This window comes from Chelonia mydas, chromosome 1 (assembly GCF_015237465.2).
Source record: "Chelonia mydas isolate rCheMyd1 chromosome 1, rCheMyd1.pri.v2, whole genome shotgun sequence".
Classification (NCBI taxonomy): Eukaryota; Metazoa; Chordata; order Testudines; family Cheloniidae; genus Chelonia; species Chelonia mydas.
The window spans coordinates 98521697-98540030 of NC_057849.1; the positions used below are offsets into that span (position 1 = coordinate 98521697).

The 18334-nt window shown below is 37.2% G+C and overlaps 1 protein-coding gene and 1 long non-coding RNA gene across 4 annotated transcripts in view; one reads left to right on the forward strand and one right to left on the reverse strand.

Moving 5' to 3' along the window:
• The window catches only part of CLYBL (citramalyl-CoA lyase), a 222111-nt gene that overhangs the window by 175452 nt on the left and 28325 nt on the right, over positions 1 to 18334 (forward strand). For all 3 annotated transcript variants that reach the window (XM_043535105.1, XM_037896412.2, XM_037896411.2), the window contains exon 3: positions 16351 to 16539. In XM_043535105.1, coding sequence (XP_043391040.1) covers positions 16351 to 16539 — 189 coding nt within the window. The remainder of the gene's footprint in view (positions 1 to 16350; positions 16540 to 18334) is intronic.
• The window catches only part of LOC119565919, a 122506-nt gene that overhangs the window by 41145 nt on the left and 63027 nt on the right, over positions 1 to 18334 (reverse strand). The gene's annotated exons all lie outside the window — the stretch shown is intronic.

Here is an 18334-nt window from a genome sequence, read left to right on the forward strand (position 1 = left end):
CAGATCTCACCTGCACACATCCCTGCTCACTCTCCTGCTCCTGGAGTTTAACCAGCCCAGTTGGAGTTTAATACTGTGTGGGGGAGGTGGGGTGAGCGACTAAGGGGAGGCAGGTGGATGAGAAGGGATGGGGTGCAGCAGAGGAGAGAGAGCAGGAATGTAGGAGGGCAGCTGCATCCATCCATGCCCCTCATTAATGTCCCTCTCCCACCCTGGTCCATGGAGATCTTCACTTTCTCCACTTTTAGTCCTGGTAGGGCAGACCTGCTCAGATAAAGTAGTCTGTGCACTCCTCCAGGAGGGGCATGAACAGTGTATTCATAGATATGCTCCTCTCTTGACTTGACCCTTATCCCCAAGGAAACCTGACATGCTGGCAGATAGGGAGCCCTCATACAGCTATACGCCATTGCATACGGGGTGCTGGCCACCTGCATTGGCTTCCCAAAGTCAGCCCCCCACTCTATGCAGTAGAACCACACTCCATGCCCCTGGAGTAGGGGGAAAGGTTTCCTCTTGAAACAGAGACTGCCACTGGACACTTTCCAACCAGAATGCTATAAGCTGCTGGTTATGGTAAGTTCACATTCTCTTTTTGGGGGCGGGATGTTTTACTTTTTTACAGTAGACAATGAGGTGAGGTTTGACCAGAAGAAAATACTAGCCATAGTTTGTTTACGTGGGAGGTCAATGATATGTATGTATGTGGGTTTTTATGTACATACATAATTTTTACTGAGGGTGAATATGGACTGAGGAAGACGTATACAAGCTGGGTCTTCATTCTGGCTATGACTAGCACTTCATTTTGCCTCATTGTTTCCTGGTAGTTACCATGGTTTGTCAGACATTTTTGCTGTAGGATGATAAGGGAGAAGAAAACTCTGGCAAACACAATCACTAGCATATAATTTTCCTGTATAAAGAAGGGATAACAATGGAGTGCTGTGAAATAAGATGGCTCTTTACATAACATTTAAATATTAATACATTAAATATTTAACATTAGTGTTAGTATCTGATTTGCAGTAATTATTTTTTGCTCTCCTTTTATGGCTGCTGCTACATCTTCAACTCCAGAAAATACCAACAAACTTTGTAAATATACCCTCCTCCCCAGTATGCACACACACACACAGCCACTAGAAACGACATCATACACTCTAGTAGTAGATGTGAGTAGATCTTTCCCATGGAAGTCTGCCTTGCCTTGCAGTGACTCCATTATTTAGTAAGTCACACAATACCATGATTGCCGTTGTTTTTCAAACCCGTTTATACTTTTTTGGTGACAAACATAATTGCAGAAATGAGAAATCAGACTGCAAACGGTCCAAATTTAAATATAATCACCCCCACAGTAGACCATAAGAGTGGCAGATGGACAAAGGAAGAAAGTGTACATAGTCATATTTTCTCCCATTATAATATAGACCCTTCAGACTTCAGCCAGGAACTTACCATCTGCAAATTTGAGTCTTTCCATTTCTACTGAGGCACTGATTCAAAATTCATGATTTTTTAAGTTTGAGTTCAAGAATTAAATTGATTGTTTTATATTTTAAAGACACTGTATCTCATGCTGCCCCTTACACCCAGGGAAAACGACTTGAAAAACTCCATACAACTGCTAGTTATCTTCCTTCACATCTCTCTTTAAGACTCACTGCTGCTGTGATACCTACAGAACCTGCCAGCTGATCACGGCTAATATTACTGCTACTTACTTGCTTATGACACCTATGGATTGTGCACACAACTAGTCTTTCTAAAACATTCTCTTCTACTTGTTCCCTCCACTTGTTTCTGTCACTCTTTAGGGAAGGACTGTCTGTCTTTTATTATATATGTTTATACAGTGCTTAGAGCCTCTATAGGACCGGTGCTACTATAATACAAATAATAACAGTGATAGCAAGTTAGTCCTAATTTTGTTCTTGTGATTAAATTAAGAATTGCTGTGCTGCTCCAGTGTGTAATTTATTTCTAAGGGCCAGATCCTCAGTTCATGTAAATTGCTGTAGCTCCGTTGTATGCTGATTTATGTCAGCTGGCCCTTAATCTTTCAATATTGCCCACTTAGAATATAATCACAAAACAAAAGCCATGTTCATTAAATAACCTATTCTGAAAGGCTGCATTTCACATGGTCCTTTACCACCATTGTGTCTAGGAACTCTGACCCTAAATTTTAAATTTAATAACCAGCCTATTAGTAACCTAACCCTTACCTTAGCGTGGAGCACCTTCGTGAGTGCAGGCTTATCTTTGACCTGGGATGTAGTTCAATCTGGCAAATCTTTTTCAAGGCACATCAGTGCTGCAGCACTAAGTATGTCTGTCAGATTTCTACTGAATCAGGATTGGTGGCTGCAGGGGATAAGATGGAAAAGCCCTCCAGAGATGCTTCTTTTGTGTGTTGTAAACATAAGCTCCATAAACAAAATAAAGCAATAAGTGTAGTAATTATTTAAAAATATTTTACAATATTTCTGCTCAGTACAGCTATGAAAAGTCTAAAAGAAGCAAAATAAAAACAATTTTCAGTGAAGAAATTGAAGTTCAGAAGTCACCAATAATGGTAAAAAGATCCTAGAAGCCAGTTTAATACCTTGCTCTTCTGTTAAGGAATACTTTCTGCACTAGACTAGTGGAATAGTAGGACTTTTACCTGGCTCTTGTATATGGCATACAGATTTCACTTGGAAGCGTAATTTTTACAAACTGTTTAGTGTTCATGTGTCACTACCACTGTTGTGCCAGATTGCACCTGGCATCGATATAAACAAAGCTTTGGCAAGAATTCTTTCCTTTGGGATGGAGACATCTGATATTCAAGCTGAAAACATGTCAGTGTTTCAAGATACTCCAAATAGCCTGATTTACCAGTATAGTAAATTAACCCGCCTGGTGGAGTGTTAAATGCTTTACAAACATCAACTGGAGGCAAGGGGGGAAATGGCAAAAACAAACAAAAACACTTCAATAACTTGTTTGTCTAGTATTGGTGAAAGAAATATAGCTAAAGCATGTGAAGATTATGAGATGCTTGGGAGTCAAGAAGGCAGAAGAGAAAAATGGAAACAAGACATTTCTAATACTTTGTTTGCATTCTTCCCATAGAATGTACTGTGGCAGAGACCAAAAAGTAGAACTGGCAGGTACTGAATAAAACAAGTTCTATATAAAATGGAAAGGAATCCCCTCAACAAAAATATCTGCCTAAAAGTTAAATTGGGTTAACTAACAAGCCCTGAAAATACTCAACACATCATTGTCTTTAAGAGGAAGGTTCACTAAAACCACTTAAATTCAAGTGGATTTCCTTTAATGGTGAAAGCCATCTCTAGATAAAGAGAATCTAGACAAAAAGGCGATAAACTACTCGTATAACCTCCCAAGGCAAAATAGCTGAGCTGAGTATTTGACACGCAGAATTCATAGATGGTAAGCTTTTTGAGGCAGGGTCTATCATTCATTATAGATTTAAACAGCACCTAGAAAGTAGGGCTCAAACTGGTTGGGGCTGTTTGATACTGTTGCCATTGTTGTTTAACATTTATATAACTATCTCTAGAATAGGCACTTACAAACAAACTGGAGTGGAACAGGAGTGTGTATATGCTGTCTGAGAAATACAGCATTTGTTCCTTGGAAAAAATTGCTCTTTGTGAATAAATGGACTAAAGCTGTGCTATTTTATTAATTTAATATACATTTATGTTCAAATCCTATTCTACAGTTTACTGTAAATAAAATAGACTACCATAATTTATTATTATTCCTGACCACTTGGAAATTGTTACAAAGCTTGTGTTTGAGTGGATGATCATTATTTTTTAGTTGGAAAGGTTGACTGATTTTTATTTGAACGGAGATGGAGGACTTAGCTTATATTCAGACAGAAATTACAGCTGGTCAATGGGAAGTGAAAGCTGGCCAAGAAACTGCCAACACAGAATTGAAAGCTGTGAAACCTGGTCAAGAAAATATAAAGCCAAATAAGCAACATATGAAAGATGATCTTAAAGCATAGATCAAGTCACTCAGATGGAAATGAGAATTATATTAAAAGAGGCTAGCTGAAGATCATGAAGAGACAAACAAGCAGTGAAATAAGAAAAAGAAGTTAACTGCAGTGACCAAGACCTATTATTTTCAAATTAGCGACCTTAACATTTCCAAGAAATAAAAAAGAAAGAAATCTTTGACCACCGTGAAATTTTCTAACAGAGAAATATCCAAGAGGTCCTTCAGATATTCTGTTCAAAGTGATTTCCCAGGTTCTTAAGTTTTCAGACCGCTTTGGAAGTTAACAGTTTGAACGAGGGATGGGAAAAGAAAGAGACTTCGCAAAAGGCACACATTTTACAAGGCTTTTCTATGTTGTAACACAGTGTCCTTGGATGTGAGAGCATTCTGCAGGGCTCAGAGTGGGGAGATCAGACTGTCCCGTCTCAAGTGCTGCAGAAACTTACTGCCTTTGAGGGGAGGTCTTCCTCCGAAGTTTATTGAGCCTAATGTAACATTGCATGCCAAATTAATGGGTGGGGGGTAGAAGAGGGTGAGGAGTTATCTGGTAACAAGTGGACTAGGTCTGATACTGTTGCAGATTTTATCCACAGAAAAGAAACTGAGTTCTCCAGACTTAGTGCAAGCCCTTGATAAAATGGTCTGAGGGCCAGTCATCAGGTTCAGTAGGTCAGAGTCCAGCTAAGAGCAAGGAGGAGGAGGAAAGAAGTTCACCTGAGCTATCAGAGAACCTGTACAGATTGATGTAGCTGACAGCATAACTACATACCAGAGCATCTACCTGGGATGGACTAGCAATGGGCTGATATATTGGTGCCCAACTGGAGGAGGACTACAAATTAAAATTGACAAATGGAGGCAGAGGAACTTTGTGAGACTGTGCAGCTTACTACAGAACTAGAATTATACAGCAGGACAGAGGTAAAAACAACCACTTCTGAGGAAAGTGGAAGGAAAATCTCCTGAATCTTATTAGTATAATTCTGAATCTAATACTCGTGATGAGAAAAGGGACTCTAATTAGATGCAGGAAATATCTGAGAGGTTTGAAAAAAATGTCACGTGCAGTTTGCAAAATAAAATACAATATCAGTTCTGCAATAAAGGGCAATCCTGTCAAATGCTAGTACAGCAATACTGGCTGCCATAAAAGGAAAGCATGCTGATGCATTTAAGGAAAATCAGGACAGATCTTACAGGAGTCTATTGGCAACCCTTCCCCAAGTTCAAGGAGCAAGTTAAGATCAAGTCAAAGGGGCAGATCTTTAGTTAGCTGGTATGGCTAGTCCTATAATTTTTGTTTAAATCCAGGTGATTAAACAACAATAAAGGGAGTTTGAAACTTAAAATATGAATTATGCCAGACTTGTGAACACTGACTTGAATTTAAGAACTGGTCTGCAGTTTTTGTACCTGTTTTACCTAAATTGGTTTAAAACCAATATAATTAAATTGAAGCAACCCTATAGAGTGTAAAAAGTTCTTTATATAAAGGTGCTCATATAAATTTACAAGAATAAACTATATTGCTATAAGCAACTCCTAACGGTATAACTGTAACCACACTAGGGGATTGTACTGATTTAACTATTCTGGCTTCTAAACCAATATATTTAAATACATACAAAACTTCTATATAGATGAGTCCTAAGATTTATTAGCACAGATTTGCTACAAATGTTAGAATCCAAAACTGATTGGTGACATTTAGTCTCTTATTGACACTGATTTGCAAAGAAGCACCAGCCCATAAATGGAGGAAAATATAGCTCAAAAGCTGAACCTGTGAAATCTGAGTCTGAGGTGTGAGGGACTGATACAATAAATGAAATTCATATATTTTGGGATTTCAATGTATCTAACACCACCAGTATAAGGTTCTGCAAATGCCAGTAAAAGGTTCTGCAAATTCAGTCCCAGGAAATTCCCATGAAAGGAGTGATACAGATGATACAAAAATTGTATAAGTAACTAATCAGCTGTTTAGCTAGTTGTCCTACTACTGGGGCCAAAAGCATCTTCTAAGTACTCTGTATGCTTAAGTAACTTTCCAGCAAAGGAAAAATAGTAGCTGGGGAGGCCTGTTTTGAAACACAGACTCTAGGTGTAATTCTAGCTGCTAAAGTTGAAACAAGCAAGAATTCTAATGATGGTAACAACTGTAAGAGAATGTGAAGTGACTCTAATGGGTTCACTCTGGTGAAACCAGAAGCTGGGCTTTCTTAGTAGCAAGATCATACTTCTGGAATTCACTCTGATCTACATTTAACTCTGAACCTGGCTGCTTTTACAAACATATTCAAAACACACATTTTTGCATTAAATCTGAAATCTCAGGTACTTAAATGACTGGCCAGGTATCTCATTCTACTGTGACTTACAACTGTGGGATGTAGATTGAGAACAATAGTTTATCTACTTCATTTACTAGGACAGGTACATAAACCTATCTTTAAGCCGTGTAAAGTATGTCCAGATGCTATAGTAACTAATGCCCTGTAAAACAATGTAATAATTTAAAATAATAGATTCCATCAAAAGGAAATTCACAGTTAAGGTAATTCCTGAGGAAAAAAGGGATGAAGTAAAGCTCAAAGAATTTACTGGATTTATTCCAGTGCAGAGAGGAATATTTAAATGAGGACCAGCAGAAAGTTTTGAAAAACTCTCAGATAAACAATCAAAATTTGTTACCTCCTAGTCCATAAGATGTATGTAATTCTACCCTGCTAATATACAACACACAAAATTGGCACTGGGGAGAGTTGTCCTATCAAGCATTCACCTCATCAGCTGCCAGTCTCTTATAGGAGAAGGCTTTCAATCGGTCCTTAGGCTTTGCTTATAGTTCTAGGCAGGGAAAGGGAGTGCATCATCAGATTTTGTTTGGCGTATAGAAAACCAAATGAAATTGTAATGAGCGATTCTTACCCTTTGCCATGAATGGTGAACGATAGGATTAATTTTGTTTTATACCCTGGAGGCTCAGATTGTCACTGCTTGTTTAGGGAGATGCAGTTTGCTGCACCTCCGAGATGTTCATGACAGTGAAGGGTGGATGGCACTGGCCCTGTAGTCCCTCCATTCAGAGGTTCTGTGAGGGGAGAGCAATTTTAAGTTGTCAGTGGAAGTCTGTAGGAGCCCTGCCAGCAGAGGCTGCCCAGAGGATGTGCTAAACCTAATGTTTCGGATGCACTGGCTCATAGCAAATGGAACTTGTGGATTCCTTGCATCACCACAACCCCTCTCCAAGTGGATTTTCCACCATATGGAGCCCTGCACCCTGGATTACTGAGGTAGAATCCAGCTCAGTCTGAATCTAGCCCTGAATCTTCATTAAAGTAACTATTAACAGAGAAGTAGATCCATAAGGCAGAGAGAAGTCTTCTTTTGAAGCAAGAGAAAGGCTATAGCAGTTTAAAGTAATGCTCTCTAGATCAGTTTCCCACACTGTGGTCAGTGGAGAGCTGGCTGGTCACATGGTACTGGCTTCTACTTATTTCAAGATTCTAAACTGAATTAAGACAACTAAAATTATGTTAAATACTTTCCTAATATTACTCTTCCATGTAAGCAATTACTGTAGTTGTCACAAAGATGTTATGAGACTGTGAAAGGAAATTCAGGTGAATTATGTGATCACAAAAGGGAGAGTGAGTGGTCCATGAGAAAATCTCTGTATTAAAATGTTGGCCATACAATGAAAATCCTGTTCTAGATTGTACAATATTCCTTCTGCTTTTGAACAGCTCTTGCAGGGAGTACTGCATAGTAAGCCTCTGTCAGCCTATTATGTCCAAAAGACCTGTTGGTGTTTGCTAAATCCTTTGAACAAGAATCACACATTTACAAATTGACAGTGATAAACTTACAAATGTGAATTTGAAATTGAACCAAGAAAATAGGAACAGTTTGAGACAGATGTGATTTCCCTTGGCCACTTGATCAGGAAGAAAAATATGTCCACTGATTAAAAATAACAGAGGCAATTCAGAGCTGACTGCCTCCCTAAACACTCAGATGTAAGGAGTTTTATAGGGCTCTGCTCCTGTTATTAACTGTCATTACACAGTTTGCCAATATAGAAAAACCATTGCATAAATTAATAGAGTAAGGAAAACTGTTTGGTTGTTCACAGAAGTGTGAATCAGCATTTGTAGAGTTCAGAAAAGCACATGTGACTGGTCCAAGTGTTGGCTTCACTTTGTTTCAAAACACCTTACTTGATAGAGACAGATTTAAGTATTTATACATTAGTGGTAGTTTTGTTTCAAGAAAGAGAAGGAATGGGAAAAGTAGTGGGTTAATACAGCCAGGCTTAATACAGCTGCAGAGAGAAATGTTTGTGCCACCTGGAATAGTTTTTTGGCAACTATTAAAGCTATTGACCATTTTCGTGTATGAGAGGAAATTTGTAATCAGAGAACATGCATCTATACAATGGTTTCTTTACATTCAAGAATTTTAAAGATAGTAAACTAAGCGATTATGGAAATTACATAAGGATGGTGGACAAATCAAACACAGGCAGAAGCATGCTGACATTTTGTCTAAAACTAGGTGGTGTGTGGAATATTTCAGCTATTGCTTTTGGCAAGAAAGCATGATTTTGGACCAGGGCTGAGCCCAGTTTTTACCAGATATTATGTCCACCATGTGTGACACACAGATCAAGAGCAAAATAATAGCTCAAAGGCAAGATACTAGGTATCCACAATCTCTCCTGAAATACCCCAAACTGAACTGTCAGCTAGAGAGTTAGGAACCTACAAGAAGTAGATTTTCCCAACCCCAAGCAAATGTCTCTGAAATCATCCCCTGCAGGGTATGATCTGTTCTTGAGATTTCAAGAGGATAGCATCCCATCCTGATTCTCTCTCACCCTTGCACAAGGGGATACTGTGGCCCTAGGGCGGTAGTAATCACTGCAGCCCCAACACAGAGAGAGAGAGCAGGTCTGGGATGAATGATGGACTATTTGGGCATTCAGGATGTCCATCACTTGGGTTTCCCCACCACTGAACAGCTCCGTGGCTCCAGCCTGCAGAATGGGTGCAGGTTCCCGACTCCCGTCGCTTCTGCAGCAGGCAGACTCTTCCTCAGCATCGGTTAGTCTGGTCGACAGAGTTCTGCAGCGCTTGTTAGCGCTGATGGGCTGGCTATTGCTGAATAAACAGGGATAAGGATTTTGACCCTCTGTGTTCTCTGCTTACGGTTTGAGGAGAATCACGGAAGCATCTACCTTTTTTTGTAACAGATGCGTCGTATAATTCTAGTTTCCCAGTTGCTGTATTTCCCCTTCCATCTAGTATTTTATTGGCCTTTAATTATTTCCTTCACACTGTGTTTTCCTCATTTGCCTATATTTATTATTTCTTTTTGGTTTTGAACATTTTGTTAAAATAATGGAAGAGATGACTAAATGGCTGTTTAGAACATAATCCTTCCCTGGTCTTTGAGACAGTTGATCTGTCCTTCACTTAAAATAATTGCATCAACAACCAGCGCATGGAGCAAGTCACTTTTCTCTTGCTAACATGAAATTTAGCTAGAGTGCCAAGTACTCTGATATATTTATTAACAGTGTCAACAACAAAAAATGCATTTTTAATTCACAGTAACTGATTTTAAAAAGCCTAGTTGTAAACATTTTCATTTTTAACTTGTTATATATTATACCAAGGCAATATTTTTTAAATAAAAATAATTCATGAGGACATATGGTTGAGTTCCTGTGTCACTGTAAATAAACATGTTGCCATGTTTCATTATTGATTACATCAGACAGAATTTTTTGTTGCATCATTCCATCATGCAGCAGCTCATTCATACTGTCCAGGAAGACTAATTAACACTAATGCTTCTAAAGAATTTTCGTTTGTGATGCTAATCTGTCACACAGTGAAAAGCATCCTCAGAAAGCTGGAAAAAAAGTAAAGAGAGTACATCTTGCAGCCACCTGAAATTAGTGTTAGTTTGATTTGTTTTAATTGAAAGGTTGTTTACATCTCTTTCATAAGTGTTTATAAAAGTTGGCATATAGAATCTCATCCATGAACGAGGAGGCTATTCTAGCTTATTGGACCTATCGTACATAGATGTTTATTACAAAACTGGTCAATACTGTTGGTACACACAGTCTAAAGGCATAAACCAAAATATATACAATGTGCACACACACAAAAAGTGCTATATGAGAGCAAAGTATTGTTATTATTACACATAAAGAGAGATTTAGGCTACGTCTTAAGACTACTGGCATGTTTGTATACACCTCATCATAGTGATCTCTAGTTAAAAGGCCACATTGCTTTGATTATATGAAATATATAAAAGTCTGAAAAACTATTTTACACACAATTTGTAAAAATATTTAAATCACTTGCAGTAGTTCTCTCATCAGCAGCTATCCTGGCTCTGCAGAGTTTCAGCAAACTTACATAGTCCAGCATCCATGAAGCTTAATCAGGATTCATAAGCCCTGGGTTCTGGGCTGCTGGCCTTGCGGAATTTAGATTCTAATTTTCTGGTTCCCTCACTTTTGTGGAGGCTCAAGCCAAGCCACCTCCTGACAGTCATATATGGAAGTTGTCCAACTCTGATGATGTCAGGTGGATTCCACTGAGTATCTTCAGGGAGTCCACTCATGTACACACTGGGGGGGAGGCTCAGTGAGGCTAAATGGCAGCAAGCAGCTGCCAATCAGCCATAGAGAGCTTTTCAATATATTGTCCTTTTAAAAAAAGAAAAAAGTATGAAAAATGCTGTTCAAGAGCGTATTGTTGGATCATTAGAAAGAAAAACCATTTAACAAAATGCTGGGTGCCTAAGGGCTTTAAATTTCCTAGCAAAGCACAGTTAACTTTACAAGTTAGTCCATAATGCTGGTTATTTCAATAATTTGCTTCAGTTTTCAAGTTGGTAGACCACGGAGAGCATATAAAGACACTTAGCAGAGCAGAGAGAAAGAGAGTCAGATACTATAGATGCATACAGTAAGAAGAATCACTGTGTTCTGAAGAATATCGCCATCAGAAAAGCGAAAGGGACAGTGTAAAAGAGGAAGGGCTTGAAAAAACAAATGATTAGAAAAAGGGCTTTTAAGGCTTCAGGGAAGAGGCTCTAAGAGAGAAGGCAGAGTATTGTAATTATCAGTAATTATCTAAATATTTATTTGCCTAAACTGCAAAGGAAGAATAGAAGCGCATAGATTCATAGATTCCGAGGCCAGAAGGGACCATTGTCATCATCTAATCTGACCTCCTGTGTAAAACATACACTAGAGGTCCTTTCTCCTCTTACAAGCCTGGCAATGAAAATTTATTCTTTCAGAGGTTGTTCAAATCTTGGACTGGTGCAAAATAGAATATAGGTATTATGAACTACCTCTACTGTTTTCAGAAACATTCGGCAGATAAACAAATTGTTCTGCATTGATGTTTTTCTTTGCTTCCTTGAAAATGAATATGATTTTCCGTTCTACTCCATTCTCTGCTGTAAACCTGAAACCAAGAGGCCTAATGTTTCATTTTATACAACTATCACCTCTGTCAAGGAGTCATGGCTTGTAAAGAAATTCAAGTTTTCCATTTACATAAACTAATTTTGCCAGAGTAACATTCATTATTATGAATATCCAAGGACACTTTGGCGAGTCAAATCTGGAGAAAGACAAAATCCAGATTTGTGCGGCATGCACTAATGAAAGTAACAAAAGATTCCGCAATGTCAAGCTGTATAAACAAACCACTACAGGGAAGTAAGGTTAAATCATAATTGCATGTTTTTAACCATGTCAATAGTGTCACAAAACATAACTCTAACTGTGACTATAGTATTTAATTTTTCTGTTGCTGTGTGAAACATACAAAGTTATTATGACTTTCGTGAGGATGACACATTCTGGTCTGCCATTGTAGCAGATCAGATTTTTGCATTTCAGTATGAAGAGTTACAACAAAGAGATGGTAACAGAATAATGTCTCAGACATCAGTTTTAACATATTTTCATGTTTTTCTTTGACTTTAACCTCTTCTTCATTTTATTTTATATTTATATACATATTCTATCTTTACATTAAGGGCTGGAGGTCTTGAGAAAAAATGACGAGGGTGTCCAGGAAGATGAAGTGAAATAGAGATACAACTCACAAACAACAAGACATATTTATATGGATACATGTCTTTTCCCCCAACCTCCCAAGATGATGCAACTCTAACAATTATAATAATGGAAAATTTGCTTGCAGAATACATTATCAAATTCAAAAGAATATAGAAAATATAACTCTTCACCTTGTTGTCCTAATACCAAAATTTACATAAATCCAAATATCTTTGTTTCGTTATTTCTTTATTAATGTTGTGTCCAGGGTTTGGAGTGTTGTTTTTTTGTTTTGTTTTTAGTTCCATGACATTTCTCCCATTTCAAAGCTGAAATTTCTATACATTGACATATAACTTAAAATACATAAAATAAAAAAGGGTACTAATTCAGATGTTCTGAAACTGTGATAATGCTATTATATAAGTCGTTTTATTTAGGTGTGTTTATACTTTATAGTTTTATAAATAAGCCCAAGGGGCTCCTTCTTAGTTGTCACATTCTTCCTTGAATCTCGTATTCTGTCTGTCTTATCCTATCCGACAGTAGAATTGATGCCGCACTAATCCCTGGAAGTTTGGAACTAATGAACTAACTGCTGAGCTGCCGCCACGGAGCTTGGTCCCAAACTATACTGTACTTCACACTCGATTTATTCTCCAGATGGCGAGACTGTGCAGCCCTGCCGCGAGGGACCACCTCTTCCACTGGAGTGTAAAAGTGGACGGATGTTGTTTTCTTTGCAGATTTGATAATTCAGAGCTAGAAACTTGTGAAGATGATTAGTTATTAGCTTTAATGGGTGCCAATTGAACCAACTGCACGCATATTCCCTTCTTTAATTTCAATGTCTCTGTGTCTTGGTGATGGTTGATTTATCTGCAGTACTACATCACTGAAACCTTTATCTTCCCAATTTAGTAGCAATACACGGCAACAAAAATCAAACTGTCCTATGGAGAGTCAAATATTAGAACAAATATAATAATGTGCTTATTAGCCACTGTCTCTACATTTAAATATGCACAGAATGGATTATCAAATGAAAGTCGTAATTCTGATATACTCTAGTAATATCATTGTTTACAAGAAGGAGTGTCAGTCATCTTTCTGTCTCTCTCTGGTTTATAAAACACCCAATCAGTGTGGAATCCAGATACTAATTGGGCTACAATAATCTCAGACTACCTTGGGAGGGAATAATCCATTAAATGATCAGGTTTTCTCCTTTTTTATGCATTCATTCATTGAAGAGAATTATCTTATGGTATAGCGCTGACATAAAGAACAGAGCAAATTTATTTAACTAGTCTGACCATTTGTAGTAGGGGATTGGTGAAGTCTTTGGAAGCAGATTTATTCTTGCATCAAGGGCCTATGTATAACCTGTATGTATGTATATTATTGCATCAAGTACAAAAGTTTTTCTCTATTATTAAAAATTGAGAGTAGTTTAACTAAAAGGTTGAGCTTTTGCATATATTATGTAACAATATTAGAGACTATTTTAATGCATAATGATGCAGTAAAAACTCTTCCCTTTTTCATCCATATGTTTTATGCTCTTTTTTTTCTTCTTTTTTCCCCCCTATTTACCCATGAAACATTTTGTGGTAATCCTGTCTATGGGCCTGATCCTACACTACTGAAGTCAGTGGGAGCTTTTCCATTGATTTAAGTAGGGATAGAGTATCCTGTTTGGGACTGGCTGTAATACCTGGAATCTTCTGGGTAGCTGGTACCTATCAGTCTGGTCCATAATTAAAATGTACATGATTGAATCATGATTTGGAGACCATGAAGGCCAGATGTATTTCATCAAGGGAGAGAATCTTCTTCATTGCTGGGGAATCTCTGTCTCTGAAGCAGACAGTACTAAAATGTAATGGTTCTAAGAAAGTGAATCTGTTCTCAACCCAACAGATGGCACGCCTGTGTTAGCAAAACTGTAACATATTTCTCTATTACAATATGAAAAAATAACATCCTTGTTGGTTGGTATAAATTCAGTGATGTTATTGGTTATTTTGGGATATGTACCAAAGGGCTGCACACTTAGTTTATGTAAATTACTAAAAGCAACAGCCTGTTAATAAGTGTTTTGTGTGGAAATATACCTAGAAGGACATGATCTGTCTTTTTATGGGATGGGCGTTTACAGCCTGAGGGGAAAAACAACTAACAAGAATGCCTACTGCTCATTATTGTAATTTGGAAAAAAAATAATAATCAGATTGTATAGTTTTCCTGTAATATGCCCTCATTTAAAATTGGATGCTTCTTTAGTGGACAGTTTTGGAAGATCTTTATTTTGCAAAGTGGATCATTATGTACTGAAACTGTGATAATCTTATCTGACAAATTGATTTGGAGAATGTGTTTTTAAACTATCACTCTGCACCAAATCCCAAAACTTTCAGACCAGCTAAGAAACCAACTATTGCTGCTCTGACAGTGAGAATTTACTGGGATTTGTATTAGCCAGTGATGACATCACATAACACAATTTGAAGAAGACAAACAATTATAGGTGTCTTTTGGAGCCCTCTTTCAGCTGAATATGTTTTAATAAACTGTGTGTACCTGTGCGTTAATTTCATAATGGCAGCAGCTAGAATTAATTCACAATAGCAGTAACATTTCTGATTGTATTTATATTTTAATGAAATGACTCTGAATGTAACCTTGTATCATAGCATAGGGGTGTCTCGATCTGTATATATTGTCCTTTTCTGTCCTGCTGATGATGGGCATATGTTAAAATTTTTGGAGAAATGTGGATGATAGTACCAAGCTGAAAGCTGTTTGATTCAAGTTTCATTAACCTTCAGCTTCATTATTCTTTCACTTTAACTGGTGAGAGTAATCACTTGCTTCTGTCTAAACTTATCCTAATTATTGGCAGTCCAAGCCTTGTAAATCAGTACACTGCAGTGCTGTCTTAAACTGGTCTTGGAGACCTATTCTGATCTGACCTGACAACTGGAAGCTACTGTTTCCTCACACTCTTTAACTCGGACCACATTTTGAAACTTCTTCTGCCTCTGCTCACAGGCAGAGATTTGTATCCGTCTGGTTTAAATCTACTGTCATGTGTTGTCTCGCTGATTGGTATTAGTCTCATTATTAACTTTGATGATTTTTTTCTGAGTTTGCCTGTTTTCTAGATAAGTATTTCTGCTCAAATGGCTGTATATTGTTAAAACTGTTTTTTTTTAAACAATCATGAGTCAGAAGCTTTAAAGTTTTATTAGTACCATAAAAACTCTTCACAAATGAAACTACTTTTGATAAGTGTTCATTTTGACAATGAGAATTTGTTAAGGGCTGTTGGCAAGTTGAAAGAATTTGTTTTTGAAACTGAAATTGGCAGGAAGTAGTGAGCTCAAGTGCTTTCTTTTTTTTCTCCTTCCCTTTTTTCTTGACGCCAATAGAAGTGTTTCATTTCAGCAAAGGATTTAAGCATTCTGAATGCAAATCAAGTATTCAACAGATTTATAAACTTTCCTTCCTTCACCATTTTGTGAGGAGTGTGTCAATTAGAAAATGTGTGTTCGGAATTTTTATTTTTGCTGATAATATGGAGTATCTTTTTATTATCAGTCACAGTTTCCAGAAAAATCTGCATATTATTTTGGGTTACATGGTATTATTTTCATGTCTGAGCTGTCTACTCAATTGCAAGCATTAATACAGTTTAATGGATAAAAAGGGTGATTATACAGCAAGACAAAAGAAATATACATGTAAGTCCTTATATACTGATAACCATGATTTTATTATGGTCCATAAGAAGAATACAGGTATTGATTGGAAATATTATTATTTTATGCAATTCTCTTATTCCATTTTTGGCTATGTGAAAAGTATGGGTGTAAAAAGATGCCAGTTTAAGGATCTGTGTTCGTTAGACACGTTGCAATACCTTTAAACATGAATGTGATATTTTCTTCAAGTACTGTAGTAGTCCTATTATTAATCAGATCTGAAAATTGGATATTTACTGTTGGTTGTAAAGAAAGTGCTAAAACTAAAATTCTGAGGTACTGGCTATAAAAGCTTTAACAAAAGGCAAACAGTAATGGATATTGTGGAAAAAATAGATTTTTATATTCTTGGTTCTATTTTTTTCATCAGTTTGACCTGTTTTCTGTTCGGCGGGTTTTTCTGTCAGTAGAAAATAAGCTTAATTTTTTTAAACATTTATATTCTAGGCAGAAGCAAGGCTGACAGTTGTGAAAACACTCAAAGAGGTTGAGTTTGGCCAGACTGAAAAGTGTGTTAGGATCAATTCAGTGTCCAGTGGTCTTGCAGAACAAGATCTTGAGGTCCTTTTGAAGTCCAGTGTTCTTCCTTCAAGCCTGATGCTGCCAAAAGTTAAAAATGCTGAGGAAATAAGATGGGTGAGTAGTTACCAAATTGTCATTATCTTAGCTTTTGATTGAAGACCTTGGGCCAATTTAGGAGGAACCATTGGGACCAATGAGCTAGCGTTCTGAAGAATGTTGCTGTTATCATGGGACAGTGTTGGTGTCTGGCTAAGAAAACGGTGTAACATTTCCATTAAAATGTGCATAGGCTGGAGTTGCACACCGAGCATACATAGCAACATTAGTTTTTAAGGAAAACTAGTTTTCTTAGTACTTCAATCAATAAAAAAATCAATATCGATGTTACAGTATATTATCAAAACACAGAAGAAAATGTATAATAATTTAACTTTTTCCATTGTACCAAACTCTGAACCTTCACTGACACCTTAAAAGATTGTCTGTGCCAATATGTTTTATGTACATGCCTGGGAAGTTATAGATGGAGAAAACATGTTAGCAACATATGAAAAAATGGAGTGGGGGAGGAAAAGGTCACTTCTTTGGGGCAACTAGAGGAACAAACAGGAAGCTTTTAACTAGTGTTTTTAATTACCACAGATATTATTTCCTGAACAGTTCTCTATTTCTTCCTTTTTAATTGCTGACAGGTGTGTTTGTGTTTCATGAATGACTTTTCAGCCAATAAAAACCTGAAATGTAAATGGCTGGCATGTCAAATTACTTAAGAAAACTTTGAAATAGGTCTAATTATGCTATAATTGTTTTAATTGTTAAGAAGAGGTGCATTTTATTTAGAGATATCATTATTTCTGCAAAACATCACTAAAGGAATAACGTTTCATTATGCAGTTCTGTACTTTTGAAAACCACAAGTGTACGGAATATCTAAAATGTATGTGAGCTGTGATGAAAGATGTATTGGTACCTAGTTTAATCTCAGCATCTAACTTTGATCAAGCCTTTAACATAGTATATGTAAATACAACTAAACAAATATGTTAGCTATATTACAGTACTTGTCCATTTGTAATAGTGTACCTTCAGTCTCCCCTGTCCCCTTACACCACCATTTAATTAAAGTAACTAGAGAATACCTCTCAGGATTTACAACCATGTAAGTGTTAGACATAGCTTGTCATTTATGAATATTCATGCTTCCAAAATGGCAGGGCTCTCACTAGCACCTAATATGTTTTACATTGGTATGAAATCTGAAGACTTTCTCCCTCCCATCCCCCAACTTTTCAAATGGCTAATTTTCATACCGAATATCATCCTGTTCGAAAATAAAATAGCACTAGCTTACATCTTACTGTCTGTACTTTGTTCTGTTGCATTTTGATAAATCTTTGAACACAGAGGATTTGTTGGATTTAATAACACAATTTAATATAATGTTTAATTTTTTTAAATAACAGAAGCCTTTCGCTGTTTATTTTTCTGCTCATTCTTTTTACATGAAACATAAAACCTGGAGGCTGGTGCACAACTAAAAGATGGGCTTACTTGTTTTCTTTTGTGTGAGAATCTCTTGCTTTCCTTTTGTCCCTAGTATGGGTACTTGTTTGACTGGCATGGCTTATTGGACTATAACAAGCGTAACTCTCCCTCCTTTGTCATGGGACAATTCTCCCACAAATCCTGAACAGTGTGCATTCTTCCCAACACACTATTGGGTGTGCACTGGAATTGAAAGAATTGCTGAGGCCTGCTACTTCATCCCCTCCCCAATCTTTGTTTCCCCCCACTCTCTCCTTTTTTCCCCTCCCTCCCTCCCTGAAATGAACACTTTACCAGGCCGGAAACATTTAATCGTCTCCTTTTGAAAAAATTAATTGAAACTTCTCCACTAGTTACCTTTTGT